This window comes from Vulpes vulpes, chromosome 15 (assembly GCF_048418805.1).
Source record: "Vulpes vulpes isolate BD-2025 chromosome 15, VulVul3, whole genome shotgun sequence".
In the NCBI taxonomy this organism is placed as follows: domain Eukaryota; kingdom Metazoa; phylum Chordata; class Mammalia; order Carnivora; family Canidae; genus Vulpes; species Vulpes vulpes.
This window is the reverse complement of record NC_132794.1, coordinates 108,975,218-108,999,974: the sequence shown is the minus strand read 5'-3', so window position 1 is coordinate 108,999,974 and position 24,757 is coordinate 108,975,218. Positions and strand designations below refer to the sequence as shown.

Sequence of the window (24,757 nt, the reverse complement as noted above, 5' to 3'; positions counted from 1 at the left end):
CTGGAGACCCGGGATCGGGTCCCACGTCAGGCTCCCTGCATGGAGCCTGCTTCTCCCTCTGCCTGTGTCTCTGCCCCTCTCTCTCTTCCTGTGTCTCTCGTTAATAAATAAGTAAAATATTAAAAAAAAAAAGTTAGATGCTACTTAGTTGTTTATTGAGATTACCAGCAGAAATCGAGGCAGTTGGCATATGTTGTTCCTCTTCAGTGTCCAGCTAATCTTCATCAATTTAGAGATTCTGATGAAATTGAGGCATTTAGAGGTTTACCTGGTACTATATGGCAACCAGAGAGAATTATGTGACTAGCAACATCAGAAGACTTCTTCCTAACTTTAAGGCTATAAAAATTATTCCATTTATATTATTTAGTAAAATTAGCTTTTATATGCTTGCTTTATGAGCAGAGAAAATATTGCTTAAGATACAGTAAAAGAAAATATTGTTACTTTTACATACTTTTTATTAGCATTATTTAAATGTAATTGTCTTAGAATTGAAATATATGTGGTGACTGGAAATAATCCTGTCAGATTAAGCCAACATAGACTAATTTTGGTTGTCTTATTACAGACTTAGCATTATTTAGTTTATAACATATAACTAAGCTAATTGAATATTTTGAAGGTTATGATCAATGCATCCGTCTCCTATAATATAAGATGGGTTGTAAAATGTCGATATCTATCATGTATCAAATCACAATTTATGTTACTGTCAGAATCAGCCACAAAAAAGAAAGACAAAATATTCCTTGGTGGTGGTGATTACAATGCCTGTTGATAGCTAAATCCACCAGGTAATGTTCCCAACTAGTTGAAGGCTGTGTTTGTCTTCTTAGGAGGGGAGATTTTGCCAGGGGAGCAAGGGCTTATTGAAAGCCGACCTTGTTTTAGTACCTTCTCTTACTACCCAAAGAGCTGACTGCCTGAGTGTTGAGTCAGTTAACGGAAGTGCGTGGTAATGGAGAGGTCCCCTTGTCCTGGACATTTTGAGGAAAGTGGAAAGTTCTTTGTTGGGAACTTCATGACTAATCACCATATATTTTCTCAGAATTGGCCCTTAAAGTATTTTAATTTCACATACTTTTAGACATAACTAGAAACAGGGCTAGACTCTTTCCAGGTAGATTGTCATTATATCTACCATATAATATAGCTATGAACCAGGAAGTGTGTTAAGTTAGTGGCCATCTTTAGTGTACTGATTGCCAACAAATTAGGAATTGGTTACATTTACTTTTTGTTTTTATTTTTATTTTTATTTTATTTTATTTTATTTTATTATTTTATTTTATTTTATTATTTTATTTTATTATTTTATTTTATTTTATTATTTTATTTTATTATTTTATTTTATTTTATTATTTTATTTTATTTTATTATTTTATTTTATTATTTTTTTATTTTATTTTATTTTATTTTATTTTTTTATTTTTTTTATATTTTATTTTATTTTATTTATTATTTATTTTATTTTATTTTATTTTATTTTATTTTATTTTATTTTATTTTATTTTACATTTGATTTTTAAATCATTTATACAAGACTGTGATATGTCCTAATTCTGAGTATTGCTATTTATATTTTCCAACTTAAATTCATTTATTTTCTTTAGAGTATATTATTTCCAAATTTAGTTTGGATTTTTTTTTTTTTAAGATTTTATTTCTTTATTCATGAGAGGCAGAGACGGAGGCAAAGGGAGAAGCAGCCTCTGTGCAAGAAGCCCGATGTGGGGCGTGATCCTGGGATTTTCTTAGATGGAGGGGCACCTGGGTGGCTCATTAGTTGAGCATCTGCCTTCCGCTCAGGGCATGATCCTGGGTCCAGGGATTGAGTCCCACATTGAACTCTCTGTGAGGAGCCTGCTTGATTTCGGCTCAGGTCCTGATCTCCAGGTCCTGAGATCCAGCTCTTCCTTGGGCTCCTCCCTCAGTGGAGAGTCCGCTAGAGATTCTCCTTGTGCCCCTCCCCCATTCATGCTGACACTCTTTCTCTCTAAAATCTTTTTTTTTTAATTTTTAAAAATCTTTTAAAAAAAATAAAATGAATCTGAACTTCAGTGCAGTGTTTCATGAAAGTATTAACAAAAGGGAAAACAATTGCAAGAATAAGTTCTTTTAAAACAATGCAAACTTTTAATCAGGTGCGTAAAATGATTTCCTTTGGGTGCCTCCATGAACTGTCATTTAAAAAAAAAAAAAAAGGCAGGGGGACACCGGGGTGGCTCAGCGTTTTAGCGCCTGCCTTTGGCTCAGGGCATGATCCCGGGGTCTTGGGATCGAGTCCCACATCAGGCTCCCTTCAGGGAGCCTGCTTCTCCCTCTGCCTGTGTCTCTGCCTCTCTCTCTCTGTGACTCTCATGAATAAATAAATAAAATCTTTTCATGAGAGACATAGAGAGAGGCAGAGACACTGGCAGAGGGAGAAGCAGGCTCCATGCCGGGAGCCTGATGCGGGACTCGATCCCAGATCCCAGGACCATGCCCTGGACCAAAGGCAGGTGCTAAACCACTGAGCCACCCAGGGATCCCCAATAAATAAAATCTTAAAAAAAAAAAAACAGGCACTAATTGTCTAATTGTAGATTTTTGTGTAAACGAGTATAGTTTGGGAGGGGTACTTTTGGATGTTGTGGAAGGACAGAGCAGATTCTACTCAAAGTCCCTCAAGACTGTCCCTGTTACTCTTTGAACCTATGGTTCAGTCTCTCGAACAAATAAATATTGCCTTTGGTACCTGATGTGTGACTCCCGGTTTGTCTGTTCCTTTGAGTCTTAATAGTGTTTTTTTCTTAAAGCATAAATGAGGTACATAGAGGCAGGTAGGTCAGGAGACAGGTATACTTTATCAGAGTACATATACACCCATTTGGGGAGCAGTTTACCTACAAGCTGAATTGGCCTATTAATATTGATGCCATTCCTACATCGTGCCTTTGATGTTATACTGCTGAGTTCACTCATCCATAAACTTTGCTATTCTTCCCTGGTGTTTAAGACATTTTTTCTTTTGTCTAGCCAGTGGTGAGCTTTATTATGTTTTTTCCTGTTATCAGCTAAATCCTTGAAATGGAAGAACTTCTGAGAAATAATTTTGTTTATTAATTCTTTCATATATCCAGAACTATGCGAAGTGCAAGCATGAGGAAAATAAATTATGTTTATTATGTATGACGTTATTATATATAAAGGTAAATATAAACAATATTAAATATTAATCATATCACTGATGAAATTAAGATAGCTGCTATTACTTTGAATAGCTGCTGTTATAGGAGCTACCAGCGTAATCTCACAGACATAATCTTTTAGGGTGTGGCATTCAGACCCTTTAAAACTAAAAGCAAAAACTGACCCAGACTTGCTCACAGTCTGTGAGGTGCTTTTCATTGTACATTACCATTTTTTTTTTCCACAATGACCTTTGAGGGTGAGTAGTAGTAGGATTTCTGTTTTAATAATGCAGAAATGGAGGGACGCCAGCTGGCTCAGTCGGCCTTAGAGCATGGGAATCTTGGTTTCACAGTGGTGACTTCAGGCCCCACGTTGGGCATGGAATCTACTTTTTAAAAAATGCAGAAAGAGGTACCTTTAAAAGTAGTTATTGCCTTGCTAAGGTAAAATAGCCAGAAAGTGTACAGTGGAATTAGGGCTCAAGTCCAGATACTTTGGTTCTAAATCCTGGACTCAAGTCACTGTACCCTCCTCCCTTTCTTTTTGTAGCTTAACAGTTTATAGCTTCCTTTGCTACCTGTGTTTTTAAAAATCCATTTATGTGAGTGCTTCTCAAAAGTGTCCTGCAATTCCTACTGGTCCCTGAAGCCTTAGCAAGGGGGGATCCTTGAGGTCAAAATTATATTTTATTGGCATTTTTCTCTCTCTTTCTGAGTTTATGGGGATGTTTTCCAGAAGCTACATGATGACAGCAAATGCAGAAGCAGATAGGAGATCCAGCTATCCCTTTGCCAAACCAGACATTATTAAAGAGATTCTAGAAATGTAAACCAGTGCCTTTTTTTTTTTTTTTGCTAAATTTTTGTTTTGTTTTGGAAAATGTAGATATTTTTAATACTGTTATTTATTGTTATTTTTAAAAATAAATACATATTTTTAAAAGCACAAGTTTTAATATCTAGTGCAATAAATCTCTCCTGAACGCCTTATCTTCAATGAGCAAAATCTCCTTGCAAAGAATAGAGGGATTTGGAGACCAAGAAGTTTGAGAGCTTATGATTTACATGATACCACATGCACATCTGTTACTCTCTTTCCCAAATGGTGTCTATTTTTCTGCATAATCTGTAATTGCATCACCTTCTGTGTTTTTAAGTAACAGTTGAAGAGTGTTAACAATGAATAGGCTTTGTTTTGGTTTGTTTTTGTTAACAGTTAATAGGCTTTAAGAAAGTAAGAGGTTGAAGTTCCAAGTATTAAAATAGGATTCTCAAGGCGGTCAGTAAAAAAGGACTAGTCAGTGACTGGATGCTGAGGGGCTGAGTGCCTGGGAGAAGGAAGGGAAGGGACTTTGTAAGATGTAGTTCTTTGACCTAGTGGAGGTGAGGGCAACAGATCTGTGTTAGCTGAAAATACATACATTTGCAAAAAAGATAATCTCTAGTTACTACTCATAAAAACCAACAGGTATCCACATGATAGCATATTGAAGCATGTAGCATGATCAACTTCAGTGAGTCTGGATCTCAAAGATATTGTTGAATGGGGAGACATAACCAGGAGTTCTGCTGATTTCTGATTTCACAGCTTTCCTTATTATTCTTTGTTTTTATCACCTTTGCTCTGTCCCTCAAATTTCTGTATTCTTTCCATGTTTTAGTGTTAGATAATTTGAGCTAAGGGATCTTATTTGAGGGAAAACCTGTAATGGCTGTTTTATGTCAGGTGGAAGGATAAAAAGTGATTCAGCAGATGTGTGTATGTATGTTCATGGACAACTACGAAGCATGGTAGTTAAATCAGTCAAGTTTATGGTATTGGAAACATGGTAGGCACTGAATTTTTTTCAAATTTTCCAACCAGAAGTGAGTGATCTGGGAGCCCTGGCCGCTCCATCTCTTCACGGAGGGCCAAGGCAATCAGTAATTTAGGTTCACCTTCCGCCCATTTCCCACAGCTGCCACGTACCTGTTGAAAAACTTGAAAGTATTGACTGACTTACCAAACTGAGAACCGTAAATCATTATTAACCAATAGTGAAGTGACCAGATGTATTATTTGAAAAAATAGCTTTTTCTCTGCCTTCACTTAGATTGTTTTCCACTTTTTAGATCTTTTTTTTTTTTTTTAAATTAGGTCAGTGAAACTCCCATAAGGGAAAAAAGGAAATCATTCATATTTTAATTGTCAGACATGTTGGGGAAAAAAAGGAATACAGCAAAACAAGTTTTAAGAAAATCTGTTGAAAGCCATGCATTGAAATACTTTGTTTTTTGTGTTGCTTTACTTACTAACTTGGATATCCTAGGGATATTTGAAAAGTGAGGATATTTAAATGTGTCTGATTAGATGATTTTCTTAAGATAGCATAAAAATAGCATTGGCCTAGGGGCTAGGATGCTAGTTTGTATGTCAGTTTACAGCTCCATGGTTTAATGATCATTGTATTGCTTAATTGATTCCTGGATTTCTTGTTTCCTCATCTGTGCTAAATAGTGGGGGTCAGAGTAGATAGTTGTATGACTTATTCTTTTCTCAGTAATTATAAGGCAGCCCATGCTTCTATAAATAAAGAGTGCTTTGCAGATGGAGGAGACCCTTGACTTCCACATGGATTGAGAGATCGGAATAATGCCGGTGGTAGGACACTGGTTGTGACAGGACTCCCAAGACAACAAACAGGTGAAGTAAATGGAAGGAGATTATTAAATGGGAGGTCCAGGGATTGAACGAAATGGTTAATAGTGGAACCAAGAAGGTACAGTTTGGAAAGATTTCAAGTTTGTCCAGCCGGCAGGACTGATTTATATATAGGTTTAACCTAAACTTTTGGTTATTACTGAGAATATGCCTATTAAGTCCATACTTACTATGTCTTTGATAAATACATTTTTTAATGAATGAATGCACGCATTAGATTTAATGAGTCCTAGAATGATGCACTAAATTGAAATTATAGAAGAATTTAGATTCATCTCAAAGTCATTCACTTAGCTTTTGACTTGGAGGCTTCCTGACATTTGACAGGCTCCACACCTTACATAGCATAAACTGACAGCTTGTCTCTGGCTCCATGTCACTGCAGGGTTGCTCTCCTACACGATTATATTTAAAAGCAGGGAGCTTCATTCCTATGAGCCTCAGGGCTTGCTTAACATCTAAAAGATGGTTTTCATAAAATTCAGTGACATATAGGAATTTGGGTATAATTACATATTTGGAGCAGTCTAGCTTCTGAGACAGGTGATTCAACTTCAAGTTCATTAGCAATTTAGAGTATTGGTGTCAGTTCAGGTGTTATAGTTTTAACAGTTGAATACTCTCTCTTTTCTTTTTTTTGCTTCTGTTTATTGCCTGTTCTCAAACTGTATCTTTCTAGGGAGATAATCATGGCTTTCTATTTTATTTATTTTTTTTGAAGATTTTATTTATTTATTCATGAGAGACACAGAGAGGCAGAGACACAGGCAGAGGGAGAAGCAGGATCCCTGCAGGGAGCCGGATATGAGACTCGATCCTGGACCCTGGGACCATGCCCTGAGCCAAAGGCAGATGCTCAACCACTGAGCCACCCAGGCGTCCCCAGTGGTGGACGCTCTTAAAAGTTTAAAAATACAGTTATTGCCCAAACAACATTTTAACTGTAACAGTGGAAGTTTTAGAAGTCACTGATACTACTAGCACCCATTTGCTGTTGTTACCTTGATCACCTGTGCAGTTACTCTTTTAACCCCTTTCCCGTACCTGTAGTCTTTGGAAGGGAGTTCCTATGTATAGCCACACTTCAGTAGAGTTATGTTCCTTACCTTTGGGGTAGAGTATCCACATAAACATTTTGGAATTCTTCTGCATTGGAGATTTGTCTTTCTTCCACATTCATTAATTTTTTAATCATATACATCAGTTTGGACTCATGGATATTTATTTTACACTTTGAGTTATAATCTAGTACTACTTGATTTTGTTGCTCAAATTACTCCAGCTTAGGCTATTGGGAGCTCTTTTAGCTGTCCCCTGTGCCCCTTTGATAGAACCCCACCAGTGTGTGTGGTGTGTGTTTAAGTATTGTCTTACTTTTTGACACTACAAGATGAACTAGGCTGGGGGGGGAACCTGAGTGACTCAGTCAGCTGAGTGTCCAACTCTTCATTTTAGCTCCAGTCATTATCTTGTAGTCCTGGGATTAGGCCCCAAGTCAGGCTCTGTGCTTAGTGTGGAATCTGCTTGGGATTCTCTCTCTCCGTCTGCCCTTCTTCCTGTTTGCTTGTTCTCTCTCTCTCTCTCTCTCTCTCTCTCTCTCTCTCAAACAAATCTTAAAAAAGATGAACCAGGCTTATCTTGTATATTTCCTGTCCCAGTCCTGGAATCAGCCATTTTTCCAAAGAGGCTTACTCTTTGTACTGCAGAGTGGAGAAACCAAGATTTGGGTGCTAGGCATGCTTGTTGCTACTACGGTATTATTTCTTTGGGCCTTCTCATCTGACAGAGTAAAGAAATAATGTGTGCATACTAACTCTTATTGCATGAACATATCTTTAATATATATAGACATAAAAATATTTATGTAACCAAATATTTCTGTATGCAACATGTAATTTGTTAAGCTTAATATAGTGGAGATTCATACGGAGACTCATGTCTCCAATTCAAATCTGCTACCCCGTGGATCATTCTAGCCTCTTTCCCATGCTTATCTGTGAATTCCCAATCTAAGAGTGAGAAACCTCCATTCATTTACAGTAGGCCTGTGTATCAGTATCAGAATTGTTAAATGTAGTCTCATGTGTAAAACAACTTTATCAGGCAGATTTCCTTTTGCCTTCATATTTATGCACCCCAAAAGTTACTGAACTCAGCACCTTTCCCCTTGCAACCTCTTTCAGGCAAGTTGCTTCTTTTATCTGTAATACAGTTAGATTCTCATGTCATCTTTCTGTTCCTTCCTGGGATCCGTTAATTTCCTAAATGATTTTCTTTTAGTTTGCATCCATTAAGTCTCACTCTCTCTCTCTGTGTGTCGTAAAGTTGCAAGTTTTGATAAGTGCATAATGTCACATATTTGCCAGTAGAGAATTAGAATAGTTTCACCTGAAAGTCCCCGTGCTTCATCTGTTCATCCTGCCTCCAGATCCCCCACACTCCTGGCAACCAGTGATTGATTGATTGATTGATTTTACTGTCTCTATAGTTTGCCTTTTACAGGATGTATTTGGAATGTAGGTAGGTAGCATTTTCAGACTGACTTCTTTCACTTAGCTTAGCAATATGCATTTAAGGTTTCTTCATTTTGTGTATTTGTGGCTTGATAGTTTATTTCTTTTGATTGATGAATAGTATTCCATGTATCATGGTTTATCACTTATAGAAGGATATCTTGATCACTTCCAGTTTGGAGTAATTATCAATAAAATTGTTATGAACATTTGCATGCAGGCCTTAGTTTTGTGTGACCTAGGTTTTTAGACAAACTGGATAAATACCTAAGAATGTGATAACTGTTTTATATGATAACACTAGGTTTAGCTTAGTTAGAGACGCCCAAACTGTCCTCCAAAGTGTCTGTACCATTTTACATTTCATTATCAGTGAATAAGAGTTCTGTTGTTCCATATCCTGGCCAGAATTTAATATTCAGGTTTTTGGATTTCAGCCATTCTAATAGTTGGATAGTACTATCCCATTGGATTTTTCTTTTTCAGTTCCCTAACAAATGATGTTTGAGCATCTTTTCATATGCTTATTTGCCACCTGTACATCATCTTTGGTGAGGTGTTTGCTTAGATACTTTGCCCAGTTTTTAATTGGGCTATTTGGTTTTTTTACTGTTGAATTTTAAGAGTCTTTCTTTTCTTGAATACCAGTCCTTTATCTAGTACATGTGTTGTAATTTTCTCCAGTCAGTGGCTTCACTTTTTATTCTGTGTGCTTCACAGAGCGGTTTTTAATTTTAATGAAGTCCAGCTTGTCAGTTATTTCTATTGTGGATTGTGCTTCTGGCATTGTATCTAAAAACTCATCACAAAACCCAAGGTCACCTAGATTTTCTCCTACTTATCATTTAGAAGTTTTATAGTTTTGCATTTTACATTTAGGTTTATGGTCATTTTGAGTTAATTTTTTGAAAGATGTGAGGTCTGTGTCTAGATTTAGAGTTTTTTTGCATTGGTGGTTCAGTTATAGCATCATTTGTTGTAAAGACTGTCCTTTCTCTATTGAACTGTCTTTGCTTCTTTGTCAAAGGTCAGTTGGCCATATTTACATGGGTCTGTTTCTGGGCTCTCGATCATGTTACAATGTTCTACTTATCTGTTCTCTTACCAGGATCACCCTGTCTTGATTATTGTCGCTTTATTGTTTTTCATCTTTTTTTTTTAATTAATTTATTTTTAGAGAGAGCACAAGTGGGAGGGGCAGGGAGTGGAAAAGGGAGAGAGAATCTCAGGTGGACTCCGCACTGAGCACAGAGCCCGATGCAGGGCTCAATCTCATGACCTAAGCAGAAATGAGTCTGATGCTTAATGGAGTTGGCTACCCTGGTGCCCCAGCTTTATTCTAAGCCTTGACATAAGGTAGTGTCAGACCTTTGACTTAATTCTGCAGTATTATGTTGGCTATTTTAGTTAGGTTTTCTGCCTTTTTATTTAAACATTAGAATAAATTTGTTGATATCCACAAAACAGTTTGCTGTGATTTGGATTGGGATTTGATTAAATCTGTGAGCCAATCTGGGAAGAATGGACATCTAATCAATATTGAGTCTTCCAGTCTGTGAACATGTAATATTTTTCCATTTGGTTACCCCTTCTTTGATTGCTTCTGTCAGAATTTTCTGCATATATATTCTGTACATACTTTGTTAGATTTATACTTAGGCATGTAATTTTATTTGGTTTTAAAAATGGTATTGGGTTGTTAATTTCCAATTCCAGTTGTAGCTGGATTATAGTAAAGCAAATGACTTTCAGTTGTTAACTCAGTATCCTCTGATCTTGCTATAATTGCTTATTTCCATTTTTTTTTTTTTTTTTGTCATTGATTCTTTGGGATTTTCTACACAGTAAATTTGTGAATAAGAACAGTTTTATTTTTTTCCTTCCCAATCTTTTTACATTTTATTTCCTTTTCTTATTTTATTACTAGCAGGATTTTCAGTATGATGTTGAATAGGAGTGATGAGAGAGGATATCATAACCTTGTTCTTTTTTTTAAAATTTCTTTTAAGATTGATTGATTCACTAGAGAGAGGTAGAGACATAGGCAGAGAGAGAAGCAGGCTCCGTGCAGAGAGCCCGACGTGAGACTTAATCCCGGGTCTCCAGGATCATGCCCTGGGCTGAAGGCAGTACCAAACCACTGAACCACCCGGGCTGCCCATATAGCCTTGTTCTTAATCTTATTGGGGAAAGCATCCATATTCTTACCATTAAGAATGATGTCAGCTGTAGGCTTGTTGTATATGTTCTTTATCAAGTTGATGAAGTTCCTTTTTCTTCCTGGTTTGTTGAGTTTTTAGTCATGAATGGATGTTGGATTTTGCCAGAGGTGTGTTCTGTGTCATTTGATATATTACAGGATTTTTCCTTTAGCCTCTTTCATGGTGGATTACATTAATTGCTTCTTCTTTTTTTTTTTTTTTTTTAAATTACTTGTCTAATGTTGAACCAGCCTTCTATACCTGGAATAAATCCCACTTTGTCACAGTATATAATTCTTTTTATACGTTGTTGGATTTGTTTTACTAATATTTTGGTGAGGATTTTTGCATCTGTGTTATGAGAGATACTGATCTATAGATTTCCTATCTTGTAATATCTTTTTTCTGGTTTTAATATTAGTAGACTGACTTTTTTCATTTTTCTTCATTCTCATCTATTTTTATTCATACATACTATCTGTGATTATAGCTGTATGAAAATGATACACATGTGCTGTTCTGAAAATAATATACATGTGCTGTTCTGTTTACTCACTTAAATTGTTAATCTCTAACATCCCTAGCAAAGCTTTTTTTTTATCATGTGTCATAATTTATGTTCCATGATTTTCATTTAACAATGGTTATACTTAAAATCATATTGAATTTTTGGGGTACCTGGGTGACTCAGTCCGGTTGAGCATTGGACTCTTGGTTACGGCTCAGGTCATGATGTCTCAGGGTTGTGAGATTGAGCCCTCCAATAGACTCCATGCTCAGCAGGGAGTCTGCTTGAGATTTTCTCCCTCTCCCTCTGCTCCTCCCCTACTCCCCTGCTTGTGCTCTCTCTTTCTCTAAAAATAAATAAATCTTTAAAAAGTAAAGTCCTATTGAATTTTAAAATGAAAAATGTCATTCAACTATTTACAGATAGTGGTTATATTCTGAAATTTATTTTGTAGGATTATAGTTACATTAAGATAACGGTAAGGAAATAACTTTATTTTCCTTTGGCCAAAAAGGGGAGGTGCTATAGTTCTTTTACATTTACACAGAAACTCTTACCTAGAAAAAATAATGGGGTCATATGCCTTGTCAGTGGGGGGTCATCACAGATCAGGCCTAGCTGGCAGTGTGGTGGCAATTTTGTTCTCACCCACTTCTCTTCTTTTATGGTCTCCATCTTCTCTCATATATTCTCATACATTATTACTTTCCCAATTTTTGTATGGGACAGAAAAATAAAGTTTAATATTATCCTGTGAACTTTATATTTCCTACTGTTAAGTTTTTAAACAGGTTAAAAAAATCTTGTTTATTTCTTTTTCTCATTCTTTGGTCAATTTTTATGCAAGTAAAAAGTTTTATGGGGTGTGACTACAGAGGATGATGGCAACATGGGAAATTTTGGGAGTTACAAAGCAAAAGTATAATAGGATAATTACTAAGATTTTTAACATAAAAGGCAACAAACTGTTCACATGTATGTCTGCTTTCTCACAGGCAGAGAATCCCCCTCATGGACCAGATTGCGGTTATGGTTCCTTTCACCAACAGTATTGGCTTGATGGAAGAATCATTGCTGTGGGGGTGATTGACATTCTTCCATACTGTGTATCGTCTGTATATTTGTACTACGATCCTGATTATTCATTCCTGTCTTTGGGTGTCTACTCTGCACTACGGTAAGATTACTTTTGACAGCTGTAATGAGTCATATGGAACTTCACATAATTCCTCATTTGATTATTCATCATATAACAGCAGAAATCCTATTTGATAGTCCATAATTTTGTTGCTATAGTAGTCTGTTATATATTGGTATTTAGGATACCACTTTCAGAACTGAGGCTAATATCTGATGGTAATTCCTAGCTTTTTAAGTTATCTACATCATCTAGTGTATGACAAGTCATTGTATTTGTGGGGTGCTTTTTTTGTTTATGCATTTATTTAAGCTTGTCTATCAAGAACCACTTAATGTTACTTAAATATTATGGCATTGGCATATTTTTGTCCTTGTATATATTTTTTCATAATTAAAAGTTAAATGAATCTTATGTAAATTGAAGCACTGTGAGTCTGTTGAAAAGAATGTATAGTTATAGAAAGTATATAGAACCAGAATAGGAAGTCGCTAACTGTACACTTACCTCTGTGGCTCTCATCAAAAGATTATTTCCTTTTTACATCCATGGCTGCAAATATATGCAGCACAGTACAGATAGTTTGCATTATCCTAATGGTAGAAAGATTAGGGCCTTATTGCATGAAAGTACTTAATTTTTATTCCTTCTTGTCTGTGTATATATGTGATAGAGAAGGAAGGGAAGGAGGGCTGAAAATTATTTTTTGGTTTGCTTGTCTGAGAGCTTGAGTCTCTCTCTCATTCTCATGTTGTCATTGTTTTTTCTTTTCCTGGTCTCTGTCCAATGGTCATATTCTCACATCATGGGAAGATACACTTTCAGATTATTTATCTTATTTATTGTGTATGTGCTTTTCTCTGAATTATAAAAGTGGAAGAATTGGTATTTTTCTTTAATCACCAATTGGTTTTTGTAAAAAATCTGGTCCATAATTCATTTTGTGTATTTTAGTGATCTGTAATATAAAGAAAATTTCTCCATCTTGGTATTTTTAACCCGACCTGCCTCTTAGTGCCAATTTATAGCAGATTCACAATTACATAGTGTTTAAAACTGATCTCTGTAATAATCTTTTATTTTTCTTATGTATTGGTGTATAAACCAATTAAGAATATTTATAATACAGGACATCTGGGTGGCTCAGTGGTTGAGTGTCTGCCTTTGGCTCAGGGCGTGATCCCTGAGTTCTGGGATCAAGTCCCACATCAGGCTCCCTGTGAGGAGCCTGCTTCTCCCTCTCCCTATGTCTCTACCTTTTCTCTGTGTCTCTCATGAATGAATAAATAAAATCTTAAAAAAAATATTCATAATGCTTATGACATCAATGAAATTAGAACTGATAATTTAAAGCATTTACATTTTCTAATTTTAGAAGTGTATATTTGTCTTAGAAAAGCTGCTTTCTCTTTGGACCAAAATCAGCCAACACTGAAATTATTGCCATTTTCCTTCTTGTTTTATTTTATTTTGTTTTATTTTATTTTATTTTATTTTATTTATTTTTTATGTATCATTCTACAGTGTGTAGCTATGGATTTGTTTAGACTTCTCAGATAAATATTAAGACTATTTATTCCTACATAGTGAATTCTAATCTATATATGAAATATTGCTTCATATCTCAGTAAATTAAGGGATATTGAAATCCTCCTGCATTTGAGATAGTAAATAATCAATTGCCAGCAAAATTATAAAGAGTTCTATTTATTGGTTGGTGTATCTCTTGAAATTCTAGAGCAGGAGAGCTTTGAGGAAGAAGCAGAGGAGCCTGGGACTATCAAGTTGTTGCCAATTGAGAACAGGGAGATTGCCCCTGCATTACTGTCTTGTCACTTCCTTTTAGTTTTCTTGAGATTATGATTGCTATATAGAAGAGGAAAGGCAGCCAGGAGATTGACAGTTTGAAGCAAAATTATTAAGAGTAGGCAATTAAATTGCCAGTTCCATTATTGATTATAGGGTATATTTCAGTAAAATATGTTTAGTTTCCCTCTATTTCTTAATTTCTTCAATTGCACAATGAATATAGTTTTTGTATTTTAATTATAATTAATATAGATTTGTATATAGCCTAGTGTGTAGGCTTAAAAAGTTTGAATTGGGAATCATGAGCATGGCATTTGTTTCGTTAGCAAGGTGAATTTGAGAAATGAATTAATTTGTTTAACAGATGTTTGAGAAGAATCTATGTGTCCTGGACACAGTTCATAGAAATGAATAAAACGGACAGGGTTTCCAACTCTGTCAAAGCAGTAAGTTAGAAGACCAACATAATTTTAGGTACTCCATTATGCTGTGACAAAAATAAAATCACAGTGATAGGCATGAAGGGTTTTTTTGTATATAAGGTGGTCAGGAAAGACCTTTCTGAATAGGTGACATTTTAGAAGCCAAGAAAAAAGAAAGGAGCCAACCATGTAAAAATCTAAGTGTAGAAGTATGGGTAGTACAACATCTGAGGTAGTTGGAATAAAGAGAAGATAGTTCCTGTGTGGCTAGGATATGGGGGAGGACGTAGATAGGAGTTAGGCAGGGAGGGCAGAGATGCAGGTGGTACTGGTGAGGAGAGCCTATGAAGCTGGGCTTGATAGGTCATGTTAGGGAGGTTAGATTTTATCTAAGTGTGATACCAACCCAGTTCGAAGGCAAAGGGTTTGGGGAGGTTGTCTGATCTGATTAATATTGTAAGAAACAACTGAGACCACTCTGTGGGATTTATAGAGGAGCAAGTATGGAAACCAGAAAGCCAGTCAGGAAACTCTTGCTGTCATCAGGGGAGCCTTTATGCTAGCTTGGAGCAGAATAGCTGAGGTGGAGGTAGTGAGAAGTGATCAGATTCAGGGTATACTTTGGAGATGGAGCCAGATGGACCTGTTGATGAATTGGATCTGGGATTAAGAGGAGAAGAATAGTTAAGGATGGCTCTAGGCTTGGGCCTAAACTAGGGGAGCAGAGTAGGAATGCAGGACCAAATAAAGGAGTGCCGTTTCAGTGGCGGGTGGTCCTGTGTTGGTTGTATCAGTGCATTTTTCCTCACTTTGAACCTTGAAACTGGTTTAGTTCTAGGAATTGTAGGAGTTATTCTGTTGTAGGCTAATAATGTTTAGTCTGCTTGGATTTAGAAATACTGTTATTTTACAGATGAATTTGTATGTAGGGTCACAACCCTTCAGTGACTTAAATTTGAACTTGCAAAATGCACAGACTATTCAGTTAAAAAATTTTCTCCTAGAGTTTCAAGCATACATTGGAAGGAAGGAAGGAAGGAAGGAAGGAAGGAAGGAAGGAAGGAAGGAAGGGAGGGAAAGGGAACGGAAGGGAAGGGAAAAAGAAAGAAAAAAAGAAAAGAAAAGAAGAAAAGAAAGAGGCCATCCTTCAAGGAACAAATGTGAAAACAAACAACTTTTCCTCCTACTCTAGAAATGTACTAAAGTTTCCTTAAAACTCTCAAGTACAAGCAGTCATTCATTTGGGCAAGTGGGTTAAAGTTCTGTGCCCAGATTTATCCAGGTGCTTATTAAAACCACTTCAAGCATGGGCATTGCTGACAGTATCTTTGTTGAGATAATCCTCCCCTATGCCAACAAATAGAGCAAAAATGGTGAGATAGCATAGTTTTTTCCCACTCTTTAGTTTTAGGGAGAATAAATATTAGAGTAGCATCTAGACATAGGAAGGAGTTATACATCATATACTGTTGCAAGTGTTTGCATGTAAATGGTCATAATAATAGTCATTCTTCCTGAAATATGTTGGGTTTTAAGTTTTATAAAACTTGCACTGTTTTTCACTTGATAAACCTAGTCTTTTGAGAGCTCCAGGAGATAACGAGAGTGTATTAAATAGATCTCTTTATTTTTATGCTGTTTGAATTTTAGATCAACTAATATGCTCAAAGTATAGAATGTGAACTTAGATGCATTTGCTCAAAATAATTTAGAGTTGTTTATGTCTTTTTAGTAAAAGCTATCGTATTTTTTAAATTGTTTTTCTTTCAACACTTAGAATTTCTTAATAGCTTAATATTAGATTTTCAGATTTTATCAGATATTTGATATTAAATTACATATACTTTGAGTATTGAAACTAGATTTAACTGTACCTTCATCTTTTTTCTTTTGGCAGAGAAATTGGTTTTACTAGGCAACTTCATCAGAAAACATCTCAACTCAGCTATTATTATATGGGTTTCTACATTCATTCATGTCCCAAGATGAAATATAAGGTAAAGCTGATTTTACCACGTGTCTGCTCTAGATGCAGTTCATGAACATTTAGCTTTCATCGTTTCTCATCATATTAGTTTAATTTGCTTGTTTATTTCCAATGTATATCATGAATTATTTTTAAATGTTTTAAACTTTTCATGGAATCTGGCTTGTTCATTGCCTAGGAAAGTATTGGACATATAGGCACTTAATATTTGCTTAGTGCAGGTTAATCTATAGAAATTAACCAAATATAGAAATCCTAGCTATTCTAAGCTATTCTAGAACATTCAGTAGGGCTCTGCTTACTTGGGGGTAGCATAGCACTACCTTGTCTGGGTGCATCCTAACCCATCCCCACCCTCCCATTTTTTTCTCCCTCCCTCCTGTTTTAGCTTTGTTTCCTTTGGACCCAGTCACAGTCCACAAAAACTGGAGCTCGATGTAAGCAGTGAGGTATTTTCAATAATAATAAAAAAAAATAATGCAAATGTTTGTAAGATTTTCATTATAGAAAAATGCATCTTTAACCTGATTTTTGTCTCAGGGCACATAGGATTTGAGTTTTGAAAGGGAGATGAATAGATTAATTAAGGAAATCACTTTGCTGCCTCAGAAACAAAGCTTTCTATAGTGAGAACCACAGCCTTTGCTGTTCTGACTTTGTAATTCATCATATTATTGTGAGATTGAACTATATGTCAGAATTTCCTTTTAAAATAAGTTTTACCTTTTATGACTCTCTTTAATTAAACTCTTTGTACCTATTACCTAGCTTCAGCAATTCTCAGTTCCTTCGTACTTCATCTATTCTTCCATCCCCATTCCTTCCTCTATCATCTTTTGAATTATTTTGGAACAAATCCAGAACATCATTTTCTGTACGTTGATTTCAATGTGTATTTCTAAAGGAAAAGAACATTTTGAAAACATAATCTCATCACCACACCTCAGAAACGTTAACAGTGTTTCTAAATATCTTCCTGTATCTAGTCAATGTTCATATTTTCTGGCTGTCTCCTATTTTTTTACGGTTTCTTTGACTTAGAACCCAGACAGGGTCCATACATTTGGTTGATATGCGTCGTAAATCTTTTTAACCCACGAATTTCTCCTCCCTTTCCCCCCACCCATACAAATGAGTACTCCACAAAACTTAGCGATTAAATGGGAGAATGAACAAAAGTGGCTCCAGAGCATTGAGGTTAAGTGCTGAATGTCACGGGAAGGGATACTTCCAGTGTTAGAATCTGTGGATTCCAGGAGTAGAACTAGCTTTGAAAGAAGGGTTGATACACAGTACCTTTCTGGTTTTATGCTGATACAGCCTAGGTCTTCTAGTAGTGAAGGTGTCCTGCTGGGATTTAATCCCATATTTAAGTGCACAGTATAGGTAACTTGTGGATTTAATCCTTCATATATTTCTGTTAGGCCTAAATTATTCATTTAGGTGATAGGTCTAAACAGATATTCTCTGTGGAAGGAAAAGCATGAGCATACTTCTGTCTTCCCCAAAATACCTGTTTGGTACTGTTTTTACTAGTATTCTGTTCTCCTAGCTCATTTTGATGGGACCACATCTAAATAAGTTCAGGGTAGGAAACTCAAGTACTCTTGATACTACGATATGGTATAATACTCAGGAAAACTCAAGACACTTTTGTCTACTTGTGCGTGACCCCTTCTAAATAGAACCTTTTTTTTTTTTTCAAAGATTTTGTTTATTTATTCATGTGAGACAGAGAGAGGCAGAGACATAGGCAGAGGGAGAAGCAGGCTCCCCACAGGGAGCACAATGCGGACCTCGATCCCAGGACCCCAGGATCACGCCCTGAGCCAAAGGCAAGACACTCAACCAACTGAGCCACCCAGGTGCCCCTAAACAAAAGCATTTTTATGCCAGTCCTAGGAACTTGCAGAAATTTGACTTTACTTCCCATCTGTAATGGCCACTCTAGTGTCCTAAGACTTTTCCCTCAGTGAGTTTTTCCTTATGTCTAAACCAAAATCTTAATTGCTCCATATTTTACCCTATTCTTTTGTTGTTGTTATCCATGGAGATGTTGACTGTATTTTCATCATCCCTTCCTTTGCATGAAGACTTTTTTTTTTTTAAAGATTTTATTTATCCATGACAGACACAGAGATGCAGAGAGAGAGAGAGGCAGAGACATGGGGAGAGGGAGAAGCAGGCTCCATGCAGGGAGCCCAACGTGGGACTCGATCCTGGGACTCCAGGATCACACCCTGGGCCGAAGGCAAGGTGGCGCTAAACTGCTGAGCCACCCGGGCTGCCCAGCATGAAGACTTTTTATGCCACCTTTGTTGACTCCAGTCCAGACTAAATGCTATAGGTTCTTCTTCAGTCTCCTTCCTGGGTTAAGCTCTGCTCAAAAATAGAAGTCTGGCTCATATCGAGTTTTTAGTTAAGTATTTAAAAATGCTCTCCATACTGTTTAGTCAGTGTGGCTTAATCATACCCAACCAAAATTTGTCAGAATTATAGCTTCAGGATATTATTTTTTAACTTCCATTTGCATGACGAAAACCCCTAATGCCTACCCTGTTCTATTTTTCCTGTAATATTCATGTAATATTTATTTAGCTTCTACTGGAAATTCAGCAATGAACAATACAGGCAAGGTGTCCCTAGTCTCAGCGACCTACAACAAGTTAATAAAGAAGACAAATAGATCAGAGTAAGCACTGGGTGGTGTGGTAAATACTTGCTAGGTGTAGCTCCTTTAGAGCAGGGTCAGGGAGAGCTTCTTAGAGGCATAATATTGAGGCTAAAATTTGATTGACAGGAAGCCAGCCAGTGGGAAGATGAGGGGTCATTTCAGGATGAGCTTGGTAACAGCCAATGCAGTGCTCCTTTCCTTTTGAGTTGCTGCTGTTTTCCATTTTGGCTATATTTTAGGATGACCCGAAGAACTTTTTAAAAATACCAATATGTGGACCCTACCTTCTGAGATTTTGATTCATTGGCTGGGGACAAACCACGGGTGTCAAAATTTTTTTACACTCAGAAACTTCTAATGTGAAGTCAGGCTTGAGAACCACCTCACCAGATTAATTTTTCGCATCTGAGAGCCTAATAATAAACTGGAAAGATGATTATTTCTCATTTTAAAGTTGACTGTTTTCTGTTCAGTCAATTCGGAATTGAAGAAGCTCATATCTACACTTTGTTATCTGGGTCCTGGAACATTAAAGGCTGACCAGAGTCTTTCAGCTGGATTTTCCCACCTGCGGGCTTTTAACCTTACTGACTTCTTGTTTTACTCTCTCCCTTTACCCATTCTCCATGCTTGCAAACTCCTCCTCCCTCATTTCTCAGCCTAGGGGATCACTTGCTCCAGTAATCTATACTGGGCACTAAAGCTAGATTTGACCACCCACCCACCCCACCCCAGCTCCCTTAGCGTTCTACGTTTCTTCCCAAAAATCAAGTCTTTCTTCTGTGCATACATTTGTGAGACTCTCTTGACGTTTATATTCATCATGTATGCCAAATACCTAAAAGTGTACCTGCTGCACAGTAGATAATTTTAATATATATTTGTTGAATTAATGAGAAGAAATACCAGTGCTGAAGGGTTAAGGAACTCCTTGTTTAACAAGTTTTCACTGAATATGACTGGGACAGCTTATACTTTGCAAATAGTGTGACACACAGGCAGTTCTAACAATGATTCAATATCATGGAGTACTGACTGATAAGTACTGTGGTGTCATGGGGAGGTCGTGGCACTGGAGTGTGTTAACAGTTTGAAGGAGTTGCTTAACTACATCTGGTCTTGATTTTGCAGCTGTAAAATGGGAATGATGCAGAAATGAGATACATTGTGAGTTTTTTTTTTTTTTTAAAGTAAGCTCTCTGCCCAATATGGGGCTTAAAGTCACGAACCTGAGATCAAGAGTTGTCTGCTCTAGGGCATCCCTGGTGGCACAGCGGTTTAGCGCTGCCTGCAGCCCAGGGTGTGATCCTGGAGACCCGGGATCGAGTCCCATGTCGGGCTCCCTGCATGGAGCCTGCTTCTCCCTCTGCCTCTCTCTCTCTCTGTCTCTATGAATAAATAAATAAATAAAATCTTAAAAAAAAAAAAAAGAGTTGTCTGCTCTACTAACAGCCAGGTAGGCACCCTGAGATCTATTGTGTTTTTATCTCAATTTGAGTATAGAATCTTCTTGCACTGACTAGTAGGATAGAATCTATCCAGTTGGGTAGCATGCACAAAATTGTTACCTGTGCTTATGTTGAGACCTGTCAAAGTTGTGTTTATATGCTGATAAATGGCACCCAAATTTCTAAGTGGCCTGCTTATGCTATTAGCTGCTACTCTTAGTTTAGTTCAGATACTGGGGAAAGGCAGAGGTTTATGCTATTGTATACCAATACTGCCTCTCTTTATGAAAATTTGCAGAATTGTGGACACTTGTCTTTTGTTTGGAGGAAGGTAGGCACTGAACTCTATTGGGGTTGGTGTGCAAAATGGTAAACCTCTCCAGCATAATTTCTGTGTTATGCTGCAGGGTGTCTGTTGGTTTTGGCCTTGTCGATTTAGGGCAGAAAAAAGTCTGAGCTCAGATGTTTGTGGGTGGAATAAAATGACTATTTTGTTCTGTTTATAGATGTTTTCATTTCATCTAAGGATATTTTATTATATTTTTAGCAAATGAGAACCCTCAGTTATGAAGGAACAGCACAACTGCTTATAAAAGTGGGAATTCTCAATCAGATATGTGCTGTTCAAAATTGTAAGGTAGATGTTGGTTCAAGCATAAATATTTCTCATTGCAATTTGAAGGTCTATAACTAGACACCAACAAAAGGTAACTCACAGAAAATGAATCGCATGCTATTGTAAAATCTCTCATTTTCCAGATTCAGTGAGGGTAAATTTAGCATATAACTACAATAATAGTTAAAAGTGTATCTTCTTTCATGGAGCAGAACTAAGTATTTAAAGCATTAGTAATGGCGTATTTTTGCCACACTGTAAAATATCCATGGAAAAATCTGTGTATTTCTAGTTGGTTTTAAAGAAAAAAAAAAAGGAATATATCTTAAAATAGACATATTTTTAATAACTGAGAAGGAGCAATGTTTTAGGCACCTGGTACACTCTATAGACAATAGGACTATAGCTGTGAACAGTGTAGATGTGGGCTCTGCCCTAAGGAAGGTTACAGCTGAGAGGGCATACAGATAATGATAGCACAGTGGCACCCAGGGATACATAATTGTACTTGAAACTAGAGTAATGTATCATTTAGATTTTCTTGTGTAGATTTAGACATGTTAAGTTACAGCCTTCACCATATAATACATTTATTATATGAAGTAGAGCAAATGAAAGTATTTAACAGCAGGTCTAAGAAACACACAAAAAAACTGGTTTTACATGCTCTTTTTTTTGTTGAGTAATGAGTTTTAATGAGGGCATGCTGAAATGATGAGTTTATGTGTAGGGAGAACTATGCCTTGGTAGATGGTTTCCAAGGGTGTCTATGCGCATCAGTTCCTCTTAACCTGTATGTGCATGTGGCTCCTTCCATTAGAAGTAGATTCTGTTTCCTTGCCCTCATGAGACTGGCCTTCTGACTTGTGCTAACAGGATACCATGAAAGAACTTTTTAGGGCTTCAGGCCCAGGCCTTAAGAGGACTGCCACCTTCCCCTTGCTCTGTCTTCAGAGCCAGCCACCATCATGTAAAAGGGCCAATACTGCTGGAGAGAGACATCACTTGGGAGGCTTGAAACCATCTTGTATGTTTCAGCCCCAGCCGAGCTTGCTGAATGAACATAGCTGCCTGATTGAGCCTAGGAGATACTGTCAGAAGAGCCACCTAACTGTAGCCAACTCACAGAATCATGAGGAATAATAAGTTCTTGTGGCTCTCAGCCATTAAGATTTGGAGTGGTTTGTTACTCAGCAACAGATAACTGAAACACATGGTACAGGACAGTGATCACTGGATAGAGATGTACATGTCCACGTAGATGGAAACTGTCCTCTATGGAGCTGTGCAGACCCAGAACTGACCCTGAAGGCAGATGATCTGAGAAGTTTCTGATGGCTCAGTGTGAGAGTTTGGGCTGTCGCTCAATTTCCATATGCAGCCATACCTAGAGATGTGCCCAGTTGGCTTATGAAAATTCATCTCAGTGAGGCATTTCATTTAATACCGTGACAGTCACAGCCTACAAGGCATTTTTTAACATGGTGATGAATTTTGATTTTGCCTGTCTTGCTAATGATAATGATGAGCACTGCAAGATGAAAATCACCATGTGGTCATCTTCATTGTTACATAGATGGCACATGTTGCTATAAAACCTCCTCCATGGTTTGCTAGTTTACAGCAGTTACATTTTTGTGCATATCCCCTAAAATGCATTTTTATTGAATTCTTTTGATTCTGCTGGTATGTGTAGAAGGTTGATGTACATAAAATAAACATTCCTTAGTGGAGATGTGTTTTGTTTGTGCCTATAGTCTTAGATATAAGGCACAGGATAGTCACAAAAGAATTTATGAGAGCTGGAAAATAGTCATTAATGAAAGGAAATTGTCTTGATATGTGTTATTATTGTTCTCGTTACCTGTTGTAATGATTGTGGCCATGTTAATAGAACTGGATACAGTTTTGGCATAAATCAGTACCAGTTTAAGGGCTCAGGAGCTGGCTGACATGAATAGAAATTGTATTTTTAACCTAGAAGAGTTTTTCCTTGGGAGAGTTACCCCACCAAAGTGGGAGGGGACAGTGCAGCTTTCTGCCATGCTCAGTGATACTAGTCTTCCAGGTCTGCTTCTCTCATGGTTCCAAGGTGGCTGCTGCCCATCTGGGCATCACAGGCCATTAGCAGTGGCTAGAATTAGAAAAGAATAATATCTCTCCTGTGTCTTTCTCTCTCTTTCTCTTTAAGTCGACTCCATGCCCAGTTCAACACGGGGCTTGAACTCAAAACCCTGTGATTATAAACTGAGCTGTTTTTTTTTTTTAAGATTTTATTTATTTATTCATAGAGACAGAGAGAGAGAGAGAGAGAGAGAGACGCGCAGAGACACAGGCAGAGGGAGAACAGGCTCCATGCAGGGAACCCGATGTGGGACTCGATCCAGGGTCCCCAGGATCACGCCCTGGGCTGCAGGCGGCGCCAGACCGCTGCGCCACCAGGGCTGCCCAAACTGAGCTGTTAATCAAGGTCAGCTCTACTGGCTGAACCATACTGGCTGAGCCACACAGGCTTCCTTCTGTTTTTTTAAACAAATATTTTTAATTGTGGTAAAATATACATAACAAAATTGGCCACCTTAACCATTTGAAATGTATGGGTTAGATGTATTAGGTACGTCCAGATGGCTGTTCAATCATCACTCCTATCCAACTCCAGAACTCTTGCAAGTCTGGAGTACATTGTAGCTCTCCAAGCCCCATTCCCTTCTGCCCCAGGCAACCACCATTTTACTTGAGTCTCCGACTTTGACTCTGGTAGGCACCTCATATAACTGGAATCCTGCAGTATCTATCTTTTTGTGACTGGCTTATTATAATGTTCTCAAGGCTCATCCATACTGTAGCATATATAAGAATTTCATTCCTTTTTAAGGCAGTAATATTCCATATTACACATATGCCATATTTTGTCTATGTATTCCTCCACTGACACTTAGGTTGCTTCCATCTTTTGGCTATTGTGAGTAATGCTACTATGAACATGGCTGTACAAATACTTTTTTTTTTTTCTAAAGATTTTATTTATTCATGAGACACACAGAGAGAAGCAGAGACACAGAGGGAGAAGCAGGCTCCATGAAGGGAGCCTGATGTGGAACTCCATCCTGGGACTCCAGGATCACGCCCTGGGCAGGCAGGCCCTAAGCTGCTGAGCCACCCAGGGATTGCCCTGGCTGTACAAATACTTGTTCAAGTTTCTGCTTTCAGTTCTTTTATGTATATACTCAGAAGTGGAATTACTGGATGCTATGGTAATTTTATGTTTAATCTTTTGAAGACCCACCATTCTGTTTACCATAGTGGCTTTGCACACAGATTCTAATTTCCTCACATTCTTACCAACACTTGTTATTTTCCAGTTTTGTTTGACAGTAGCTATCCCGATGTGCATGAGGTTGTCTGTATCTCTTTTTAAGATTAGGGGAAACCTTATCAAGAAGGCTCTTAGCCCACTTTACCCATTTTACTGGTCAGAATTGTGCCTCTTGTCTGTGTCTTGAGTCACTGCCTGGCAATGGGAATGGGACTGACCTACTGCAACTCTGATGATAGGAAGAGTCA

At 37.3% G+C, this 24,757-nt stretch overlaps 1 protein-coding gene across 17 annotated transcripts in view; it reads left to right on the top strand.

Moving 5' to 3' along the window:
• ATE1 (arginyltransferase 1) overlaps window positions 1-24,757 on the top strand; it is a 162,918-nt gene that overhangs the window by 60,441 nt on the left and 77,720 nt on the right. For 13 of the 17 annotated variants that reach the window (XM_025994630.2, XM_025994621.2, XM_072740256.1 and 10 more), the window contains 2 exons: window positions 12,095-12,276; window positions 16,366-16,465. In XM_025994630.2, the coding sequence (XP_025850415.1) occupies window positions 12,095-12,276; window positions 16,366-16,465 (282 nt within the window). Of the gene's footprint in view, window positions 1-12,094; window positions 12,277-16,365; window positions 16,466-16,843; window positions 16,893-24,757 lie in introns of all 17 variants that reach the window. The other 4 variants (XR_011997608.1, XR_011997607.1, XR_011997606.1 and 1 more) reach the window with 1 other exon arrangement.